This window comes from Manacus candei, unplaced genomic scaffold (assembly GCF_025592945.1).
Source record: "Manacus candei isolate 608988 ecotype Guabito, Panama unplaced genomic scaffold, ASM2559294v1 h1tg000034l, whole genome shotgun sequence".
Classification (NCBI taxonomy): Eukaryota; Metazoa; Chordata; class Aves; order Passeriformes; family Pipridae; genus Manacus; species Manacus candei.
The window spans coordinates 1974870-1999857 of NW_026138082.1; the positions used below are offsets into that span (position 1 = coordinate 1974870).

Genomic DNA, 24988 nt, shown 5'->3' on the forward strand with positions numbered 1-24988 from the left:
ATGGGAATAATTTTCACTGTAGAAGTTTCAAATTCTAAGTTATTACCCGCAAATATTCAATTTAACTCCTTTTCTGTACTGTGAACACAATAAGATTTGCTTAATTCATAGAAATGCAGAAGTGCCAATAAAGTGCCATCATTAATTTCAAGCTGCATTAACTTCAGTTACAAGCTTGAGCCACCAAGTTCAGAGTCAAACTTTCCTAAAATTTGTGAGGTTTGGTTTGGAATCAACTTTACATCATTTATACATTGCATTCAGCTGCTAGAAGGCACCCAACACTTGCCTATTCCATCCTTACTGCTTCTGGAAAGTAATTTTCTAATGCTAAGTCTCTTCTTCTACCACTACCTTATTTGCTTGAAGAGGAAACCCTCACTCTACTTTCCTATAAACCTACAGGGCTGGGCAAAATTTCTTCTCTTTTAAAAAGGTTACAAGTTTGTAAAGTCTGATACTTGTTCATTAAGCATCCTAGTGAACCTGAAGCCTCAGGTCTGTCATGCTGAGCTTATTTTTTACTGGGGGTTATCAGTGGCCATCAAGACTAGGTGCTTTGCTTGCCATATCACAGCAGGACAGAAGAAGGGACGGTCTGCTTATCTCCTGGAGAGTCTTCACAGAGGGCTGACACCAAGCATCGGCTGCTGCAGCTTTCCTGCGGGAGAGGAGTTGCTGCACAGCTTCCCCTCAAGCTTCTGGCTCAATACCATCAACCCAAATGAGTATCTGGTAGGTCATGCAGGTCCCTACAAGTTGCAGGGACTCACTCTAGAAAATGAGGGAAACATCTGCTCCTCACAATACAGAACCAAGGTGTTCTTGGTGACACAGGGATATTCTACATTCAGTGTGGTATTCCAGAGGCATCTTAAGAGTCCTCAAATCCACTGGTACAACTATGCCTAGGAAAGCTCGCAGTGAGGCAGAGGAAAGACAGGAAGACACTAAAGCCCTGCATCTCCTTCAGACAGGATCCTGCAAAATCCTCAGGGTCCTGACAGCCTAGCACAGACAAGGTGCAGTAACACTGACTTTCTATATATTGCAGAGATGCACTGAAAGCATGTGTAGATGGCATCACAGACATTAGCTCAAACAGCAAGAAGCCAACATAAATCCAGTTGGCTTTGATTAAGGCTACAGAAGATCCCGTTTTCAGAGAGCAGGAAGTTTTTCTATTCAAAAAGACTTAATGGTGTCTTAAGTTACACAGTGACTTTACTGCAGGAATCCAGAAAAAACCAAAAGATATGGTCTAGTGAGTGTTAACCCTTATTAGACATAGAAGGAAAAAATCCTCTAGTTTGACTGAATCTGCAAGTGTGCTAAAAGAAGTTACATTTTAGTAACCTTTAGTCTGACATTAAGTATCAATGCCCTGTATTTTTTTTTTAAATGTCAATTTTCATAACGAATGTCAACTTTGTTCAAGAATGAGCTTCGGTGTTTTCCCTTGCTTTAAAACAAGACTGGTACCGTTATTTGGAATAGTTTTTCAGATGATAGAGGGAATAATCACTACTCAAGCCCAGCTTATTAGTGAGAGGCTGGAGTAACATTTATGCTGCATTTGCTTATAATTTCTGAGGATATTTCCCATAAAATATTCTCTGCCTCATCCCTCTGTTACTCTAACAGCTTTCAGTAAACAGTTGCTGCCCCCAAACAAATACAACATGGTGACAAAATTTTACTGTAAGTATTAGTTAGGCACTTTTTCAAAAAAAAGTCTGCAGTAGTGACATTTTTATCTGTCTCTTTTTGATAGGATGTGCAGCACCATGGTTTTTGCTGCTTGTATGGTATGCACAGCAGAATTGGGTTTAACAGACAGATGTAGATGAACAAATAATATAAAAGCCTGTTTACTTCCTGGCAAAACATGTCTGCATGCTCTGACACTGAGCATCTTCATTTACTTGTACATTTACTTTACATTTACCAAGTGAGCCAGGCCCAGTGCACTTGCCATCTACAAAATCAGTAGTCAAATGTCTAGAAATCTCACTTCATTTTGTACTGAAAAATTAAGCCAACACTACTCTTTAGACAGAAAACGGTAAATACGTAAAAACCTGAAAACAGTGAGAAATCCCAAATCAGGATCACTGCTTTTCCTTACACAGATTTCAGATTATGGAAAAGCAGTAAAAAGAGTAAGTCAGAGGTCTCCATGACAGAGAGCACAGGAACATAAAACCCCAGGTGCCCCACCTCTGTCAGACCAGAGGTATACACACAAAGAGGCATCGCTTTTAAGGTAAGCAACTATGGTAGAGGGGTTACGTGGAGGGCCCTGCTCCTTGCATGATCAAAGATTGAGTATTCACCAGTACATCCCTCACCACAGATGTCTCCCTAGACAGCCCATGGAAAGCACCAGCATTTCCCAGAAGCTGACAGGACCTGAAAGATGGCAGGATTCATCTACAGGGGATAAAAGTGAAAGTGCTATTGCCAGAAAAAAAATCTGGAAAATTTTTGCTTTCTTTAACCATGGAGAGGAAAGAACACATGAATGGAATTTTAAATAATGTGTATGTATCAAAATAAAAAAGGAAATAATTAATTTGGTCACACTTGTGTGACTATATATATGACTTGAGTGAACATATATCTACCTCTACTTCACAAATAAAAAGAAGTGCTTTATTTTCTCTCAGTCTATAAGGGCATGACCAGTACTATTTTCAGCTAGCCTAAACTGGGTTTTCCTTCATGTTTTTCAATGGTGAGTCAGGACTAAATTATCCTCAAAGCTCTACTTAACCAGTAAGTTATTCCCTTTGTCCTGGGAAAAATGATGGACCCATCTTACCCCTGATGTCTTTCTACCTCAGCCACAGCAAACCCTCTGATGGTCTTATGACCCAGAAAATACCTTCTATCAGTCTTACTGATAGCAGCACTTTGCTGGGTGGCAGTAACTTTGCCAGCATGCAAGAAAGCATTCCATCAGAGCCCAAGTCCTCCCCTTTCTAGTAGCTCCTCTTTACTCCTGACTTCCAGCCAGCCCTCCCACTCTCTGGTGGGCTTCCTCCCTGCTCACTGCCACCCTCTTCCCTTTCCCTTCCCCAGGCACCCAGACACAGAGTTACAAAAAGCAGAATCGAAATTCCAGTTTAATAATTAATCTTTAATGAAAAGCACAATCTCTAGAAGATTAAAAGTGTCGTCCCTAAAACTGTTGTGAGTTTCAATCTGTTTTGATGAAGACAGCGAATAACATTTTTTTTCAAAGGTTACACAGAGGGGTCTGTGCAGTACACAAGGATAAATCAAGATCTGCCTGTGCCTTAACACTGAAGTTAACACAGCATCCAGGTTGAATGCTACAGGGACCTAGACTAAGTGGTCACTTTTTTTTTATTTTATTATGTTTTTTTACACACGGCCTAATGGGTTTGCATCAGTATAGAGAAAACATCAGGTGAAAAAAACCCAACAGGGTCTTGATTTATTCTTTTTCTTTTTAGATTTGCCCTTCTTTATTTACAACAGTGGCAAAATAACTTCAATCAAAATGAGGTTAAGATTATTTTTAACAGATGTTCACTGCTGGCCTGACCCAAAATCCATTGACGTCAATGAGAAGACTCCATGGGGCTTTGGATTGGGTTCTAATTGTTGGAAAAATTAATGTTATTGTAAACCACTGGTCAGCGCTGTCACATGGTCCCCTTCTGTGCCAATTCTATATGACCGGATAACAGACTCACATAAATCTGTTCCAACTGTTGTCTAAGAGGCTAAAGGACACAGCGGTTTATCTTTTTAATTCTGAACCACCCCTCTCCCCCCGCTCAGCACGCCCCATGGCCCTACTGTATTTACACTTGATGGATTGAGCATTATGGACACTATTCATACAGTCAAAACATTTCACAGCCAAACTGGATGGGAATAATAGAATTACTAATGCTGACTGTGTGAAGACAGCTGAACTACAGATACATAAGAGATGAGATACTTTTTGGTTCATATACTTAAAACAGAGATTTTTAGGATTTTTTTAATTTAAATACAGACCTGAAGAAAGGGCTGCACTTACTGTTAAGAAGACGGAAGTCTATAAATGGGTAGGAGCCACGGCGCTCGGAGAGAACCCCTGTCTGACCTCTCACCCGTGCATCTCCTGCAAAACACAAAATCCCCAGAGACATTAGGAGGGACAGCTGTCTTTCTCTGCTGTTTAGATCTAAATCTATTTTTTATACAAAGTGATGACGTTACACTCCTCCAGTGGGAAAACTAAGGTCCAAAAATCATCTTCCATGGCATCCCTGAGTAATTGGGTAAAGCACTATAGCTGATCCACTTAACAGAACAAAGACACAAAAAACCCTTCGTTGTTGGCTGGGATGAAATGATACAATATTATCCTGTTGAACAGCTTCTTGCCCAGCAAGTAGACTCTCACTGCTTCAGGAGTAGTGCAGAGGTCTGGCTTTTTCCCAGGCAAGAACAGCTGAACTCTGACTGCCATGGCATCACACACAAAGGTCTCAACCTTGGACTAGGCTCACAATCCAACTGACCCCCAAAGTTGTGGGACTGGTCTCAAAATCATTAGGTGATGAAAAAGTCCCCCCAAAAGAGTATGAAGATTGTTTTTAAAGTTGTGTGGGTTGGGTGTTGTGGGGTTTTTTTTGCTTGATTGTTTGTTTTTGTTTTACTTTATGCTCTTTGAGCATTCCAGAAAATGTAAGCCTTCTCCTCAAACACTGCAGCTGCTCTATATAAGTGAAACCTGATGTTTTTAGATAAGCATTACTCTAGAGCTTTAGGGTATATATTCAAATATGATAAAGTGACAAAACAGTACTAAGAATTAGTATTGCTAGGCAATTTAGATTGATTAGTTCCTGACCTAAACTGTGTAATATTGATGAAATAGGCAAAACTAATTTAAGGAGAAAAATGCTCTTCAGGATGAGTAAGAGTTACAAAACCTCCCTCCAAGTAAATAGGAAGTAGTGGGAAGCAGATGTAACTTTTATACTTCCAAAACTTTAAATAGAGCAATGCAATTGTTTCTTTACAGACAATTAACAAGACCAAAATATTAAAAATTCTTAAATAAGACAAAGTCTGGAGATTTTAGAGGTTCTAATTAGAGTACTCTAGTTCTTCATTATACCAATTCCTCTTCTACAGAAACAGAGGCCACAGTGTTGAAAGCATATCCTCTGCATATCCTTACACAGCTCTCACTGTAGTTCTCTCAAAGTTTGCAATGAAATTGTGAATTAGTTAGTTTGAATTGTCCTTCCTCTGATATACAAATATAGCATCTAAACAACAATAATTTAAGAATTTGGCTGTTAGTCCTGGCCTCTACTGCTTGTGTTTAAAAACAAGAAAACATCTTGGAGAGTAAAAGAAGGACCTAGTTAGATGCTGTTATTTTTTTTCTATCTAATGTTCGCTTTAAATATGCTTACAATTATGTTTAAGGGAAGAAAGCCAAGCAGAATTATTAAGGTAAATATTTGAGGTTGAGAAAAACTTCCGTGCCTTCTAGGGGTCCTCAGAGGTAGGAAAGACATATGAGCGTGGATGTAAATTAAGAATATTTCAAACACAGTCACTTTTGATTATAAATACAAATCTATATTCTCTCACCCTTTCGCTTAGCATTTTTGTTTCCAGAGACAGAACATGTGTTCCTTGTTCTCAGCTCCCGCTTGCCAACCTCTTACTCTAAGGAACCAGTTCAAAATAACTCAAGATGTTGTTGACCCCACTTACCCCTTCTGATAGCAGAGGCAGCAGGTGCAAACCTCTACCTACTCTTCAGCTGTTCCACTTCAAAGGTATGATAATACCATAGATCTACCTTCATCAGCAGTTTAAAATTACATGCAACTTGTGGCAATGAAGGTATATGAACGTATTTCCCTGCAATCCTCGTGTTAAAGGACAGAAGGGTGGAGCAAATAGCTGAAGAATTTGTAAAACACCAAAGCAAGATTCATCAGCACCCACGTGCCGGAGCCCATAAAGCAGCTCCCAGACTTAAAAGCATTGCTCTCTGTCACAGGTAGCCTCATCAGATTGGCTGATGTGTGCAGAAAGAGTAAGAATGGCAAGCATATGGTACACATTATATAGACTCAAAAAAATTAGGCAGGCTTCAGCCTGTTACTAATACAGGCATCAGCAAATTAAGAACGAGTGTAAATTCAGAGCATGCCTTGACCAAGGCTTTTGTTTTTCTGTAGGCACCAATGAATTAACAGGAAGCAGCAAATAGTCCCCTGCATTAACACACTGATAAACATGTCACTTGTGACTAAATCAACAGATACTTTCAAAAAAAGAGAGAAATTCAAACTCCAAAAATCTGAAAAAAAATCCATGACATATAATACTGTAAACCCAGAAAGACTGATTTTCTCTTTCGACATGAAATAATATATCTATTAGATCAAGTGAGGTACCACAGTACTAGAGAGTAACAAAATCATACACAGTTATGTATTGAAAGATTGCCTAACTCTGATCTCCAGAGTATGACCCCAGATCTTGGAGAAGAGAACACTAAAGGTAGGTAGATAACTGGAACATGGAAGTAAACACAATGTGGGCTTACCAAAAATAAACCATATGACACACTTAATTACCTCAAACAAAACAGGTAATTGTTAGACAAGAGGAAAAAATTCAATACTGTAGTGCAATTCAACCATATGGACTTTGTCAAACATATAAGACAAGGCAAGAGATGAGTACAAAAACTGAAGTTTGAAAAGACTAGAAGATAACAAGGTGCACTGAAAGGAAACCTTTTCTTGAGAACTCCATGATCTTTAGAAAACTCATACTGGGAATGGTCCTAAAGATTTTTTATTTATGATCTTGACAAAGAATTAGAAAAGCACTAGCAATACTTGATGATAACACAAAGCTGAGAGATAGCGGGTACATACAGCTAAAACTATTTTAAATAAAGTTCACTACTACTGTCACCTTTTCTGCCCCAACTGCTCTGTGGCCCATCTACCTGCCTCTAACTGGTAGTCCAGCTTCCTCTCATGGTGTTGCTGATGTTTAATATCAAACTGAAGACCGGCCAACTCAGACACCTATGTACACTATCCAGACAAGCAATTCCAGCAAAGAGAGGGAAAGCAAGGGAGGTAATGATGCCATTAGTAAGAAATGTGAATGAGTTTTACTTAACTAGCAAAGCCAAGGACCTGAAGTCATGGCAAATTACTGATGATTCCAATCAACTATTTTACATTTTCTACAGATAATATAAGTTTGGGCTGTCTCTAGCACTATAGGAATCTATATGCACAATAAATCTGCATCCCTGATCACTTAGGAAAAGCCACTAAAATCTTTATATTCTATGATTATTAACTTTATCCTCAGGGAAGGCAAGTTTCTGATGAGTCAAAGATGTTATCAAGTAGCTCTACCTCATGAATGTGTTATTTCAAAATACTTCACCAGGTGCCACCTAGTCTCTCTCTCCATCATTAGAGGAAGATTAGTTAGGAAATGATGGCGGGCTAAATCAACCACACCTCTCTTCCTCCATTTTTTCTTGGCTCACATATTTGGAAAACATTTACATACTTCCCTATTACTTTTAATTACATCTAAGTACACTCAACAGAGACACTAAGAATAGGAATTGCACCAGAGGTATAACATATCACATGGTTTTTAATGTCCAAGAGGTGAGGGCCATTCATGGCAACACACCAGACTTTCTTTTTGTCATTTTGACAGAGGACTTTGAGGGCAACTTTCATCAGTCCACCAGAGCTTTACATCTCTTTGCTCTCCACCTTAAAATCAAGCTAAACAATTGTTCGGACAATTTATGCTATTAGCAGTTTTAGATAAATAATCCCTTTCAGAGCAAAAGGAAGGATTCTGTGGAAACAGGGCAGGAAATTTTGACAGCTCATTGTGTTCCCAAATGAAACAAGCAGGGTGAAGGGAAATGGCCAGGGTACAGGTTCTCTTGACTGCTTTGGGCTGAAGATGCAAGGCTGGGACATCTGTGGCCACAAACATGAAGGAATGCACTCTCACTGGCGCCAAGTTGCCACAGGAGCTTCCAGCAGTGACATCTCCCAGGGGCTGCTGCGCTCCTGAATTTTACTCTGTCCTTGTTAAAACAGACAAGAAAGCAAACCAAACAAACCAAAGCAACCTACAAAAGGAACCTGTGCAGTGCATGCTGTGACTGACATGCATGACAGCTTACAGGCATGAGAAAATCGGCTATGGGGCAAGAACAACAGCACTCTGGCAGCCACAGCATCAACAGGATTTCAAGATGATTCAGAAGGGTTAAGAAAAAAATGAGGCAGCTCTTAACTGCCTGTCACATCTGGAGGAAAAAGCCATTTGCACAGAGCAAAATAACTTCTCCGGGACTTGCCTTAAATGATGTGCTATTCAATTTCACTGAGCAAGCACAACAAATTAGGAGAGAAAACAGGGCCATAGCTGTGACAAAACAACAGAGCAGCTTCATGCAACAGAAGTTAGAATGAACCACCAAATTTTTGATTTTATTTAGCACACAGATCCATGTGCTAAGTCAGGAATACCATAGCAAATTCACAAGAGGTTATATGTATTTATTCTAGTCAAGTTTTTCTACAGTCTTCATCCCAATATTTCTTAAATGGAGTATTTTAGAGCATGTACTGCAGCAGCTGACTACTTTTCATGGAAAACCAAGTGGCAGAAGTAAGGTCTCTTGTGGACTCCATGGAGCCCATGGCTCCTCCACTATTTCAGTTATGAAAAGGCTTGAGATTTCTGAGTTAAAGGAAGAGGAGTTGTTTATGTTTTAAGCATCAATCTGGTTTTAGTGGAAAGCTTTCTAGAAGAGGGAAATGTTGCTGCATAAAAGCAGCAAAGTGAAAAGTTTCCAGAATTACTGGAATTATATTTTATCTGAAGAGGTTGAATGCTTGTTCATGGTGATTTGTGCTTGTTTGGATTATTTTCATTTTGTTGTAATAGTGCTATAAATTTACTGTAAATTCTTGTTCGCAGAAAGCATTTTATAAGGATTTCCTCATGTGTATCAGTTCTTCAGTAAAAAGGACATTTCCTCTGAACAGACAACAGCGAGACTGATGTTAGGGGTTACAGAGACAGGATGACTCCTCTTCCCATCAGGAGAAACTGGGCCAGCCATCTCACTTCATTAACTTGTAAGCATTGAATTTTTAAACATGTAAACATTCCAAAACATGAGGTTTTCTGTGCCATACACTGCATGGATCTACTATTTCTGCTAATAGTCCTTGTGAGCTAATAAGTAATGATTTCATCCAATGTTTTCTGCAGTGTTGTTTCCAAATGCTCTGCAAAGGAAGGTAACTGTTGGTACACCTTTTTTACAAAAAGGGGATAAAATGATGGTGTAGAAACCATAATTTCCCCTGTAGTGGTCCTACTCCATGAATGAATTATTTTTATTTCTTTATTACCAGTCAACTTCTTGAATTTCAGCTATTCAAATTTCTTTTTCCAGGCCTGCAAACGTTGCACGAGACATTTCACACATCCTCCTTTCTTAGTACTTTGAAGTGAATGGTGGTTCTTATGTTCAACATAAACTATCGGCACGGTTTGACTGTACCTGTAGCTCTAATTTCTGTCCTCCTTTACTGACCAAAATCCATACCACTGTTGTATCTTAATCTCTCAAACAGAATAATAACCACTCCTTGTGCCAATCAGTAAAATGCAAGAAAGAGAAGTTGACAATCTTCATAAAACCCCTCTCAATACTGGAATTCTCCTGGTAAGTTTGTTTTCGCACTGATGCACACCCTATCTGGATATATGGGAAGATCCTAAGATCCACAGGCATGCCTTTAGCAGTTGTCCATGCTGACAAATGAACAAGTTAAATGAGTATTATACAGACACTTTTGAAATCCTCCCTTAAACCATATCATATCATATCAATAACTCTGGTGAAAAGATTCTGAACTGAAGTATCTTGAGGCACAGCTCTTACAACATGCAGACTTTGGAAAAGTTCTCGCAGACAACTGAAATCCAAGAAGATGAGAAAACTGCCATAGAGAACCATATAACAGCAGTCATCAGAAATTCAGACACTGAAGCAGTACCTACATTTCCCTCTTCACAGACCTGTTTGTTCTTGCATGAGCAAACACAGAGCCTCTGTGTTTGTGCAACCTCTGACTGACAAAATGCCCAGTCAATTAGGACAGACAATCTTGCATGGGCTAAAGAAGGTAGCTTTCCAAAATGCCAATATGTTATAATGCACTGGAAACACTTTCAATTGTCTCTGAGTTTGATAATGGGCTATGAATTATTGCCTTAAGGTCAAATATATTTCACATACTCGTAGGTGTAAGTCAGTGGAGAGGAATAGCTGCCTCCGCCCAGTGACTAACACTTAAAGAGCCTGAATTACCTTTCAGAGATGCATGTTTTTGTCTTTGACTGCAGATGGAGTCTAAGATGCTTCTGTTCCTAAATTAGGTGCCACAATTATAAGCAGAGCATAGCTGGAGAAGAAACTGAGACCTCATCCATGAGGATTGTATTCAGACAGCTGAGATCACACCAGACCTCTTATCTGTAAGTATGCCTTTCACTGTGATTATCCCTGGGACTATTTATTTTTCAATAAATATAACAGATACATACACCTTTAGTTCCCATCAGTGGAGGCACACCCTCGAAACACAGACGTACTGTGTACGCACATACAGCGTAGTATTATCCCACGGCTCAGTTAAACAAAAATGACCATTTGCAATAGCACTCAGAGTACTGCTCTGGATAAAATGCAGTAACGTATCTCTTTGATATTACTGTGTGATATTTAACTTTCAGTATTTTCTAGACAAAAAATACAAAAAATTATCTAAAAGTTTAGATCAAGTGCTAAACCACGGGACATAAAGACAGAAGGAGAGCATAAGAACAGGCAAATTGCACAGTCTGCTTAATCACAAATTTTTCTTTTTGAAGACATGAGAAATTCAGATATAGGAGTTTACCAATACAAATTTTGCAAAATTCAGCCAATGGCTTTCACACGTAGATGAAAAGGACAAGTCTTGCTATCCAGCAGGAAAGAATAAAGAGTTATTGAACTAAAGCTAGGAGACAGGTCTTGAAAAAAAGAATCCAACAAGAAAGCATGGAGACTTGTATAAATATAGCATTGTAAGTGCAGAAGACAGAAGTCATGTATCACTCCCTCCATACATGAAAGGCAGACCATCTTGACTTCGGTAAACATTTTCCTTGAACTGTATTGTACTGAGAAGGCCATCTACTATCTAGAGGGGCTGAACTCGCTAGTAATAGATGAAAACGAAAGTCTGGGAGAACAGGCAGCTAGGAGGAGACAGGCTCCTGATTTTTTTTTTTTTTTTTTTTTTTGAGCGATCCATTTATGATTTCCACTCTTACCTGCAGTTTACAGTACTCACATGCAGTAGCATATGACTGACAGCATCTTTAGAGTCTCACGCTGTTGTGATTCTGAATGAAAGCACTTTGGCTGAATTCAGGCTTACCAAACTGCTGCTGCTCAGCATGGTTCAGGACAGTAAAAGAGGTCCTAGGACACTTTGCTGGATCAGGAAACCAGACTTACAGCAGCCAGGATCCTCTTAGAAAAGTGGATATTACTATTTCTAGTTCTAATGCTAAGAACCACTTGTTTGCATTTTGAAGGGTTTATATAGCATTATCGGTGGGGCATTTTGGCATTTCTGTCTCCAAATATTGATCACTGACTTTCCAGGGAAAGTGGATAATAACATAGATAGGGAACTCAACTGTCTTGATATTCTTGTCTTCCTAAATGGTTTGATAGCCTGTACATTGCTCTGTATTAGAGGATGGGACCTATGTTAACAGAATCAGGTTCTTGCATTGCTATCATTCCTATTGCTCTAGACCCCTGCTGGCAAGTGGCAAAACTTACTGGTTTTCTTACAAATGAAACTGAATCATAAATAACACTTAAAACGAAAGGATACATCTTGAGATGTTAAGAGCTGTAATAAAAGTAATAACAGCCACAGCATAGTCTTAGCAACAGGTAGTAGGTTGCATTACCATGGCAACTTTGAAGATAATGTCTTACTATCATGCTACTCCCATCTCTCTCCCAAATAAATTACAGCATAAATAAAAGCACATTACTGGTTATTCAGTTGGTAATTTTTTGATTCTAGTCTTCAGCTAGGCTCCCAACTACTGAAATAAACATGTATTTAATAAAAAACTTGTAAGACATGTACACTTTCAATTCCAAGTCATTAGGTTTTGGTTTTGTGTAAAAGAAAAGGTACGAAGGACCTGTTTTTTTATTCAAAACCAATGTCAAAAACAGTGCCAACAGCATTCAGATCTCTACGCCCAGTCCATCAGGGGAAGCTACTTCCATTGTTATTTCCCAAAGATAAGGATTTTCTTCACTCATATATACAGCAAGACCCTCAGTTATCCCAAGTATAAATTACATTTTCTTAACTGTAATAGCATTCTATATATAGATGCTCTTTCAGAGACACCTTTGCATTTGCCTATGTATTGCAACTTAACTGAGTTCTCTCAAACACCTACATCTTATATTATTACATGGATTTCTGATTTGAGCATTGTCAATGCTTTAAATGTTTCCACTGTGAAAACACAACCAGACTCCTTGAATCTACCAGTGAGAGTTTTGCAGTTGAAGAAGAGATTCTTTTTCAGCAGAAAGCATGGGTAATTGTATTTATTCAAATAAGTTTGTTCTGCGTTCTATTATTTTGCCTTCTCATTTCTCACCCACTAAAAATATTTGTTAAGTGATCTTTTAAATTAATTTTTTATTTTTTTATTCTACAATTTCCTCAAGAACCATTGTTTGCAAGTATGTACATTTTATGGGTTGCATTGACTTGAGCCACAAGGTATCATTCTCATTTTCTCTTAAGGTACTGTTATGTAGAAAAGCAGAAACTGGTTGATGTTACAATCCATGGATATCTAGCATAGTCACTGGCTAAAATTTGGCATATTATATATACTTGTAAAGTAACGATGGATATAATGACATAAATATTAATTGAAAAATGCTGCTAATTCCAAAGTGGAATGGAACAAATGGAGTTTGTTTTCTTTTTAAATTGTTCAATAATTTGATATTAACTCTTGTTTCCGAGAGAAAAAGAGAGAGTGCGCTTGGAATTAAAATGCAGGATGACAATCATAAGCCCTGAGCTCATTTCCTGATTTCTTATGGAACAAATTGTTTTCTTTTCATGCCTCAGTTTTCCACTTCTGTGTTTTGTTTGTTCTGAGTAGACAGCAATTTCTCTAATGCAGGGCCTCAGTAATTCAACACCATTTTCTACCTGCAGTCCTGGTTCTGGTTTCTACATTACCACAATTCAAACACTAATTATCTCTGCTTTTTGTACAACCAACAGTTAAGTTAGACAACACAGAAAGAAAATGAATGCAGAGGATTTTACTCATGCCATCAAATCAAAATTTGCTTTCAGCTCTTTAACAGTACACTTAAGAAAATTTCCCTCTATTTCCACAGCTTTGCCCACAAGATTTCTCTACCCTCTCTTTCCAATTAAACCACAAAACATATGCGTTTAAAACCATAAGTAGTAATACAGCAATTGCCATTATAGCAATACATCACCTACATTTGAAACACTTACCATCAGCCAAAACCTAAAGTCTATCAGTATTTTAACAGAATGGCAGTCAGCCTGTGGAGCCAAGTAGCTAAAGCTCAAGATCTTTTGAATTTGCTCCTTTCTGATTTTATCCTGGAATCGCACGGCTGCCGTTCACCTCACACAGGAGGAGATTCAGTCTCTGCTGATTCAGTCTGTCTCCCCATATCTAATGTATGGTGCTTGTACAACCCTTTAAGTACATAGCCAACTTTAGAGATCATATACAATGCAGTAAATTAGTCTCAATCTTATGTATCAACCACAGGGTGATCCTTCCTTGTTCATCTCTGCATGGTCTTCATCTCCTCTCTTCCAATTCCCCTCTGTTCTATACATAAATACATATATATATGCACATATTCCTAAACCCTTCTTCTTCTCTGTCTTTGACTCAGTGGCAATTCAGCCTCCCCTCTACTTCCTGCCTTCTCCTGAGGCTGGAATACTGCCTGGTGGTGTTGCACCCAGTCCAGCAGCATTGGCCACTCATTCTTCCCGATGGGACTCTCCCAGAGTCTTCATGGCTGGGAGAGAGCAATGAAAGGGGGAAGGAGGAGGAGGAAGCACTGAGCTTTGGCTCGGCAGCACAAGGAGGTGCCTGTAATATCTTGCAGAGAACTACTCACAACCTGAAGCTTTGCTCTGATTAAAAGCTTTGTCTATACAGGAGACTGCAGGAACAAATGTCTGAGGTTACCGATTTTTGTTTGTACATTATATATTGCAATAATTTTTTTTTATTCAAAAGCAGTATCTATGGCAAAGAGCTGTAAATCTTCTTTCTTATTGGTTTTGCATTTGGTTTAGTATCTCTGGGGAACATAAAAATACCTCCATAACTCAGTGAATCATTGATCATAAGGCAAGAGAATTTTGTCCAAAATAAGCACAGGTAACCTTAGCATTATTTGCTTATTCAAGATGAGTATTTCCTGAGATAGTCCACATTTTATCATGTAATAATTCATAATAAAAAATTATTATTTTAATTAAAAAATAGATGTATATAATTGTAGATAACACAACTATTTGGAGTGGAACCTTTTCCATTTTGAATAAAACTGCATCAAGTAGAAGCTACTACTGTTTGGAAAATACTTTTCCTGTTACACTGTATTTTTCAAATAATTAACTGGATCTTAAAAAAAAAAAAGAAAGAAAAAAGAAGAAAGAAAAACCAAATTATCAAATCCAGAACCCTAATCTGGCTAGAATTTAGCAAATATGCTACCTCTTGCAAATAAGCAGATCATTGATCTGGACCATCCTTGCTCTGTATTATGCATTTTAAAATTTAAAACTTCAGAAAAAGGTAGCACAGGAGAAAGTTCTATATCAATCTCATGTTATTCAAACATTAGCCTAGTCTCTGTGTCCCATTCACTGTTATGGTTCAGTTGCCTTAAATATCTATTTCTAAAGTACAATTAAACAGCAGTTTACTTTCTTTCTTCACGGTACATTCTTAAGAAAGATAAGCATGAGGTGGCTCAAAGAAAAATAATTAGCTACATATTTCTGTAATTACAAAACACTTGATAAACACATCTAATTAGGTGCTTCCCATGGGCAAAGACTGGTATTTCCCCAGAACTTGTTTTTGTGTTTCCTGGAATGGCTGACCCCCGACCATGACAACAAGCAGCAGGAGCAAGTTGCATTTGGGCTTCTTCCCCAGCTGGCAACCACAGCTTTGCTGAGCCCAGCAAATGTGCAAGCTGCTACCAGAGAGCCTCTGCCCAACTTCTTAGGGTGAATATGGGGCTCTACCTCAGCTCTTCATTCCAGAAACTTTATTATCTGAAAGGAAGAGCAACTAGCAAGATATGCAGTGAGGGTTAAACACGGCTTACTGTAACCCATTTCAAGATCCTTAAAATCACCATCTTCTTCCCTCATCCCATAATTATGTACACCAAGTCTTGATTTCACTTTGACCAAGAATACTGTCCCGTAAAGGACCTGCAACAAACATCACCTTTCGTGAGGAAAGGCCAAGCATACCTGAGGGGAGGGAAATTCTGTCTTGCCCTGGAAGCTAATGGATTGTGCTGGACCTCTTGCTCAGGAGGATGGACAGAGCAGGGGAGAGAAAGAATTTTTCTCCTTCCTCCTACTCTGTACCTATTTCTACAAAAAGTGAAGAAAAAAATCTGGCTTTCAGACAGTGAACTACTTGCTGCTCAACCTTAATACACATTGGATTAATAGTCTTCCAAAACTCCCATGAAAGGACAAAACCATGAATCCACATTCTAAAAATTGTACTACTGATTAATCTGCTAATTGTCCTAACCTAGCAGTCTGCACTTAGGAACAACTGCACTGGAGTTATACCTAAAAACCAGATCTGCAGTTCAGGCCCCCGTGGCATAAACCTTGCCAAAGTTTTATTTACTGTGTCAGAATCAAGAACCAAGAGGCATATGCAGGCACCCCACACCGAAGGAAGCCAGGGAGGAAGCTTCCTGGGGATGCTGGCAGTCCAGGGCATGCCGGCACCATACCCTTTCTGGAAGCCAAAAAGCACTGGAAGAACTTTCTATTTCATGTCTTCCAATTATTTCATCCTTTACGAAGTGTCCTTAGCAAATATATTTAATTTTATAACTTTAAGGCTAGCTTTATATTTGAAGTTTCCACTAAAAGCCCTGTGCATTTAATCCCTGGTTTTAGCTAATAGAAAAAAACCAACAAAACCAAACTAGCAACACAAATATTAACATTTCAGACTTTTTCACATGAGAAATGCCTGGTTCTCTGATGGACAGCATACACCGCAACACTGCCTTTCTCCACAACTAGGGCTGAAAACAGAAGCTAGGCTTTTGTCTCCTGTGTTTTAATATACTCTTAGAAAATTCAAATAATTGCTCAAGTCTTTCAGAAAGAGGAAGAAACTGCAACCTAAACCTTTTAATTCAACAATCAAAGACACTTTTGTGGGTGGAGGCAAAAAATACTGCAAGAGATGTTATTATAAATCCCAAAGGAACAATAAAGAATGCAAACAGTAATTTAATTTTGTTTTGTCTCAAAATTTACCTTTCAATTACAGCTTAGTAACCCAAGAGTTCTTTCTTAGATATTCATTGAACAGATCCTTTTCTGAGCAATCCAGCTGCTCAGGCTCCTCCTAAAATAATATTTTAAAGGAGAAAGCGCAAGACAGCACTTCAGTATTTATTCTTCACAAGCCACTGTGAATTCCAATCAAGAGTAACTCTGGCAGAGACTTTTTGGCATGTGCATATGAAGACACATAAAAAGGATTTCTTGACTCATGCTCTTGTGTAATTCATACTAAGAAGAGGTGGGTTTTTTTCCTTTTGTTGGTTTGGTTTTTTTCCTTTGTTTTGTTCTGGGAATTGCAAGACATAACACAGAAAAAGCAGTAAGACTGCTCTCTTTTTCTTTAAAACGGATTAGCTTGAAGTAACATTCAGAAAAAAGTTTTGGTTTTCCTAGACTCTACCTTAACAGTATATTCAGTAGCTAAGGGCTTCCAAAAAAAAATCAAGATCTGTATGAAAATAATCTTAACTAGTTGGACTCTACTTCCAAATGGTATCTAATATAAAGGTTCTTCAAATTAGGTTATGAATGTATTACACAAAAGCAATTCAGAAACTGCTAGAAAACTTACAAGAAACTTCACTCCCCAAATATTTGTCTGACTCACAAAACCAGTGAAACACTTACCTAAACACTTGAAAATTTTGAAAAACTTAAATTTCAATTTGGTTCTATGCTGAAAAGTCCATGAAGATCTGTAAGAATCAGCTCATCGTTATCACACTACTGAATAATGTCGTAAAATTTTGTCTATAGTCATAAAACTGACTAATGTTTTGGATCGGGCTCTAATACCAGATGTATATTACTGGGAAAAACACCGTACTCTGCTAGTTCCCAAACAAGTGTAGCAAGTTAATGTACACTGTACTCACGGATATTCAAACACAGATCCTATATCAACTACATGGCAAAAAACATTGATTATAACTCTACCAGCAGACAGAAGCAGGCCTAAAATCCTAAAAAAGGACACATATTCAAGTTCACCTTGAAGTAAGCCTCCTGTTTTCTTCCTCCCCAATACCAACAGCTGACTAATTCTCTCTCCAGAATGCAACACGATCCATTGCAGCAAGAGGGGATTGGTGTAGAGAAAAATAAATCGATTCTTCCAGTACCACCTTATTTGTGTAGAAACTTCACTGCAACTGTAAGCTTATACTTCAGATTAGTTGTTTCAGTATGAGATGTTCCTATTCTCTCAGTTTTTATGAAATAAAGCTCAGCAAATATTTTTTTTCCCCAGATATAGGAATGAAAGTTTTTCACTAGATCTCAGGTTTCAAGTACTGGTGCCTTCAGTCCCTGTGTTGGTTCCTGCAGTTGATCTGAGCTCTGCTAACCCATCTCCAGGTGTCCCACCAGCCATGGATGCAGAAAGATCTTGTGCAAAAGGGGTAGTGGAGGTGGCTACATGTGGTTACTCCCCATATAGGAGTTGAACAGCCTGGGGGGAGATCAAAAGCAACTATTCTATTCTTTCCTCACTGTTCAGAACTTCTTTCCTTGGTGATACTTTTTCTCTGAGATTTTATACGCTAAGTCTTACCACAATTTTTTGTTGAAATAAATTTTAGCTCTCATGAAATCCCATGTCATCTAATCAATAGTGGAGCAGGTTACTATTAAATATGAGAATTTTTCTAAAAATATTGACATTACATACAGTAAAAATAAACATACGGATAAAATCCTCTTAACGCTATAGGGTATTTTCAAGTATCTTCAGAGGATTTCACATCCTGCTCCTTGAAGGACAATATATTCCCTGACCAAACAGTATTACTCATTTGATAGACTCAGAAGAAATTCCTTAACAATCTTAATTCTCTAATCTTATCAACAGTAAAAAATATATTCAGTTTACTGAAAGCTCTTCTGCACATCCAAGAAAGCTTCATCTCTACCAATTCTTCAAAGGCTTTTATTATTTTACACAGTACAATAAACTTTCAGTAAGACCTTCTGTTTTTCTGTCACATCCATATGAATGTTTACGCTACTGAAAGAATTTGAGGGGGTTTTCCCCTCATAATTTTATTTTTTTCAAAATACCAGGCACTTAACATTTCAGATTTATCATAACTAGTTTTATACTCAAATACTGCCAGAGATATGTGTTTGCTTTTCTTTTTAAGAGTAAAAGTCTTAAACGTCATCTGCCTGGCAAGCTATCTGCTCCATCTGTGAGCAGCCCTTCAGTTTACAAGTTCCTGCCTAATTGCTGCAGACAGATGTTGTCCTGCTGTAGCTATAGACATGTGGAGGCTCCCGCCATGTTAATTAACCAGCTTAAAGATATTCCTTTCACTAGTTCAGAAACCTAAAAACCCTTATACACAGCAGAAATACAAGGTCTCACCTCCATTTTCTTTCCTAAATGCAATGTTTCTATATATCCCCTCAGTTGCTCAGTGGCATTTAGTCAGAAGATCCTCAGATAACTTATATGTTATTATTTTGCATTGTATAGTTCATAGTAGAGCTTTTCTATTATTATATGAAATTTTTTCCCCTACCATGAATCCATACTTCTCTGGATAAACAAATCTAACGTTACTAGTCTGTCAATACTAATGAGAACTAATCAATTCCTATGAATGAAATATGTAGAGAAGACAAGCAGTCTCTTCTTTTAATAGTATTACAAATATCTTTGCTTTCTTCCAGGAGGAGGGAATCTCTCCCCCTTAAGGGCACTGATTAAACAACCCTTGTAATGAGTTTGCTAACTTTTTTGTGTGTTGCTTTCTGTAGCTATCAGCCAACTTGACTGATCAAGGGCTCAACTCGTAACCTGCCTACTGCCTTTTTCCCCCAACACAGAATGCTTAGAAAATAGTTCCCCCAAAATCTGGGGGAGAGGGGACTGCACACAGCAGCATGCCTCATGTTCTCAGATATCTTTTGCAGACCACTCTATAAATGCGTGTCTTATAATGTCAGAATATTACATCTCTCAGTTTCATATAAAGAAGGGCTTTTCATCCCTTCAACACTTACTGAAATAATTTTTATTGGCTTATCTTTTCTACCATAATTTACTAAGTCCTTGCCCTCTTATACTATCTTCAGGACATCAATGCACTCCTTTCCTAAACATAGACATTAATCTGGCCAGTGCTTATATAAACCTGTTGAATATCACCAAGGAATATCACCTACTACCAAGTGTGGTAGGAATTTCATAGATGAAAACTGCTTTTATTTCTCTGACGTGAGAGGGAACCATCATCCAGGTTACTTTTCCACTGTCTTCAATAAGGCCTCATCTTCCTTTGCCTCTCCTTTGTCTTTTCACCTTTAAATATACTGTAGGAAGGAAGGCCAGGTGAGTTACCTTTGTTAGCCAATCAGTTATATGTCTCATCCACTTTATCATTTCCTCTTTTCTTTTTTTTTTTCCTTCTTTACCCAACATGTGGAAATTTAGCCTATCATGGTGACATATGTTTAACCTCTCCTCACCCAAGCAGTGGTTTCTCTTACAGATATTTTTGGGCAACTACTCTGAGAGATCAGCATCATAGTATACTTGCCAGAAGCTACTTTTCTCCAGAGTAACCTATTAATGCACGGCAATGATATGTGACTTCTCTAAAGGCTATATGGACAACCAAGTGACAACGTTGGCCATGAATTAAATCAGATTGGTATAGCATTTCAGTAGCCAGCTGCCTGAACAATCCTCCAATGGGAAGAAAAGCAAAGCTCAAAGAAAGATAAACATGTATTTACACACATTTAAAATACATTTTAAGGTAAAACAAAAATTTAAACAAATTTTAAAGATTTTTAACATGTGATGTCTCCCACAGCAGTGAATTGATGAGGTAGTCAAAATGGTTTCTGTGTGTATTTTATCAAGGGAAACAAAGGTTTAAACATTGCAAATATTTCAGGAACATGCCCCTTTCCCAAAACTTTTTTACCTGTAAAAACTTAAGATGAGTTTCACAAAAAGATTGAAATTCGGGAAATAAACTTTACTCTCATTCTCTTGTTTATACTTATATTCACTGGGAAAACAGATGTTTGGGGATTAACTGAAAGAAAACATGTATGTTCTGCTCCTGTTATGTCTTCAAGAAACACCAAAGATTTTTTTATGTGACTAGTGGTTAAGATCATAAAATATGTGGGTTTTTTTAACTACCATTGTTAGAGGTTGCTTTCCTTTGCAAAGCCTTCTACAAATGGTCAGACAGATCCTGACCAGTCCAAAATACAGGAAGAACACCAGACTTTCCTGTTAATGAATATAAACTAGGCTGAGTTCATTCTTACACAGCTCTTAAATATAAAATCCATTTCACAGATGGCACACCAATGCTGGAAACTGAAACTGTCTTCTGAGAATACATTAAGTCCAAACTCCTTCATATCAAACACTGCTCATCCTTTACCTGACTATTAATTAAAAGAACTAATTGTGCACTTCAGAATAAAGGCAGAGAACAAGCAGGTAAGTACTGTGCCCAGGCAATTGCAACAGACAAACAAATGAAAACAGTCATGATCCCCAAATGTGACTTGTTTTAAAGCAAATTAATGTTGACACTCAAAAAGTCCCTGTATTTATAATCATGTCACTAAATGATCCTACAACACAGCTTTGAGTTTCCATGACACAAAAATCACTACAACATGCAGATTAAGGTGCAGGGCTGGATCTGAGTTTTGGGATTCTTCTAATGACATCTAATGGAGGGGCAGGTCCTGGTTCTGGGCTTCAGTCCACAAGTAGGCCATGTCCTAGTGCCACTTTATTTTTCCACTTGGACAGAATAAAAGGCAAGTCTAATTGTAGGTGTAATTGAAGCCTTCCACCTATCAGGTCAATGCTCACTGCTCTATAGTAATTTTTGATCATCTGTAAGGCAGAGGCAAGAGACAAGAGGCATTAACCAAAACCCACTCATAACTAAGGTAAGTGCTGATACAGAGAACTGAAAAATCAGGTGAAAATTAACCAAATAGCTGGGGCAAACAGCATTATGTCCTTGAAGCAAATGAGCATTCATCTAGCATCTGTTCCATCTTAATAGTCTATGAATAATTATCTCTCACTAGAGTTTTGAACCTCAAATTACTATATTTCATTAAACCTTCTTAGACTTCAGTATAAGTACCACTGTAGAAATAGGATGCCTTTCCTCTAGGAGAGGTATTAGTCTTGAGGAGGTCACATTGATAAGTAGAAGTCACTTTGAAAAAGAACTTATACATTGGTTGAGGCAAGACAGTAGACAGCAGTCAGCATATAGGACATGGATCCTAAATGGTTGCAATGTACTCAAAAGGTACATTGCACAAAATGAAACAACAATGCACACAGCACACCCAAACTGTGAAGCAGGCACAGAGAATGCTGCAGTACAGATGGCTGCTTTAAAAGATGTAAATGCAAACAAAACACCCTACTGTCTAGGACATGATGTTCTCGAGTGTGTGATGTCTAGTGTGACATCTTTAAAAATATATCATTTTTTTAGGTACGAAAGATGATATGTAATTATTTCTTCACGGCTCTGCAGCAGGTCCAACATCCTTCCTTCTTTGTGTGAAAAATCTATTACAATCGACTCTGAGCCTCCATAATTGTTCTCCATTAGTAATGATTTACATGATATTACAGCTGTCATTGAATGTCAAGGTAATTTCCCTATTTTCTTTCTTCGAATCTTTTTAGAAATTTTAGTTTAAAAGAGTACCTACTGTAAACATGTTCTAACAGAGAAGACTGATAAAGAAAAACAAATCCTAAAGGACATGAGACAGTAATTTTGTAATATCTTGTCATTACAGAATTGACATTATTCAGTTCTAGCTATGAAGACTTTGTATTTCTTTTTCACCCAAGGAAACATCGTGAGGAATGAAGAATTCAGTTTTCTGATCTGACAATGGCACCAGGACAGGGTGGAACAATCTGTCACTCTACTTGGAAACTCGATAACGTGATGCTTTTAATTCACATAGCTTCAGTGCTTCTTAAAAAACCCAAAGTTAATTTCCATAAAAGGTATTTCTGAGGATTACATGCCAAACCTGGGTTTTGGTTCTGCAGGCCTGAAAACTGCCAGAAAGAGAATAGGCCTCCAATTTCCAGCTGCAAGCCTGGAGGAGAAACAGGCGCTAGAACTGAGGCTGCCTCCCACACCACTGATGCTGTTGGAAGAGCGTGGCACACTGGTATATGACATAGCAAACTGGCAGAGCAGCACAGAGTGAAAACATCATGGCTGTATACATGCCTGTGAGACACTGGACCCAAAAGAGATGTCGTATAAGCATCCTCTCATCAAAGGAGTTGTTCTAGGTTAAGCTGGATAGACCTGAGTCTGGGTACAAGAACCCAGACTACAGGTAGAGCTTCTCGGTGGCTGTGACTGATGCAGCTGCTTATGGTGGTAATGACAACAGACTTGTTAAGAGTGTCTTCTCAAGACCTAGAGACCCAAGCTATGTCCTGCATTTCTGCATCTGAAAAATATAGTCAAAGTCACTATGTAGTCACTGACTTTTAATTAGGAAGATTAAGATTCAGAAAGAAATACATATGAGAGTGGTTCATAATGCCATTTAGACATGGAAACTGAAGTTTGGAAAATCATAAAAGGTATGAAGAATGTACTGGCTGACACAATTGGACCACTGCTTTTAAAATTGTTCCTAAAGCAAATTTATGAAAGCATAAGTGAACTTAAAAAGGAATAAGATCAATTGGACATCTGCCCTGGGTAGATTTGGTTTCATTTTGAATAATCCATCTTTCTTCCAAACACAAGCCTCATTGATTATCACTACAGAGGAAACCTGTTTTCCTTTAAAAAGTAATTAAGAGTAAGTTGGTTTGTGTTTACTTCTCCGTAGCCAAGTCTCCACATCATACAACAACCACTATAATTTACACTATTATGTGAACCTCTCAGGGTGATTAACAGGGAATTTTGAGGGCTCTGCTGGCCCAGAGGATGATGCCCTGGTATTCCTGAGGATCACACTGAAGATCAGGACAGAACCACTCAGAGGGAGCTAAAAGGGAACAGCTGCAGCCACAATGACCACGCTGTGACTGAACAGAGCAATTCACTCCTAACAGCTCCATGCTGTCTGTAACAAGCTATCAAGAGCAGCACATCCTACTTGGAAAAAATATTCATCTGTCAAGAGTAATTTTTCAAATAAGATTAAAGAAGCAGTTCTCAGAGGCTTCAGACTATATCAAATGTTGTTTGTCCCTAACAACCAAAGTGGGGAAAATCCTGGGATACTGTTCTGTACTGAGGAGGGAGACCAAGAGAAAAGCAGAAGGCTGTTTTAAACTGTAATTCATTACAGATTAAAAAACCCAAACCACTCCCCCAATCCACAAAATACAAAAATTATAAGCCTCCAACATGGTAGAGCATATCCTTAATGCTTTAGCATGTGGAAGGAGAATACCATTTATGCAGAATAAAGAAACTGCTCAAAACCATGGTCAACACTTACACATACTGAGTATTAGGAGAGACATCAAAATAATGCTTCAATTGCTAACTACTTCATGAGAAGTGGCAGACAGACATAACTCAAGTGAGTTTTGTTCTTCCTTTTGTTCTTTCTTTTTCTTATTCTTACTTTTCACCATCACACCAAAGAAAGAACAGTTGCACAGGTCAAGAAATAAAAACACTGGCCAAAAAGCAAACCTTCAGACCCTCTGAGCTCTACTAAAAATTTTTTTTGCCAAAATATTACAAAAAAAACCAAAACACCTTTGTAAGGTGTTAGGCAGAAGTGGGGCAAATTAGTTGTGTACTGTGTTGGGTGTCACTTAATGTTGGGTCCTGCAGCACCAGGCTCTCCTCCAAGAACTCAGGTAGGACAAAAAGGAAGGAAGGGGAAGGACTGCTCCCTCTCCGTACAACCACAATGGGAAGGGGTTGGGTTAAGCAGCAAGAGCTGTATTTGCCTGCCCTCTGCTTGGTTCGTTTATGTTATCAGAGCTGCTGGCTGCTGGCAGCGGAGCAGGCTGAGGGCCAGGCCTGCCACGCACATTGTGTTTGTGCATATGAGGGTGCTTCTGGATGCTCTTACTTTGGGAACGTAAGAAATAAAGGCAGCTTGGGAAAGAGAGTGGACTTAGAAGTGAAGACGTAGGTTTCTCTTGTACTGTCACTGAGGTA

At 38.3% G+C, this 24988-nt stretch overlaps 1 protein-coding gene across 3 annotated transcripts in view; it reads right to left on the reverse strand.

Annotated features, from left to right (window-relative positions):
* PDE7B (phosphodiesterase 7B) overlaps positions 1 to 24988 on the reverse strand; it is a 171813-nt gene that overhangs the window by 33500 nt on the left and 113325 nt on the right. For all 3 annotated transcript variants that reach the window (XM_051792596.1, XM_051792597.1, XM_051792595.1), the window contains one exon: positions 4058 to 4141. In XM_051792596.1, the coding sequence (XP_051648556.1) occupies positions 4058 to 4141 (84 nt within the window). The remainder of the gene's footprint in view (positions 1 to 4057; positions 4142 to 24988) is intronic.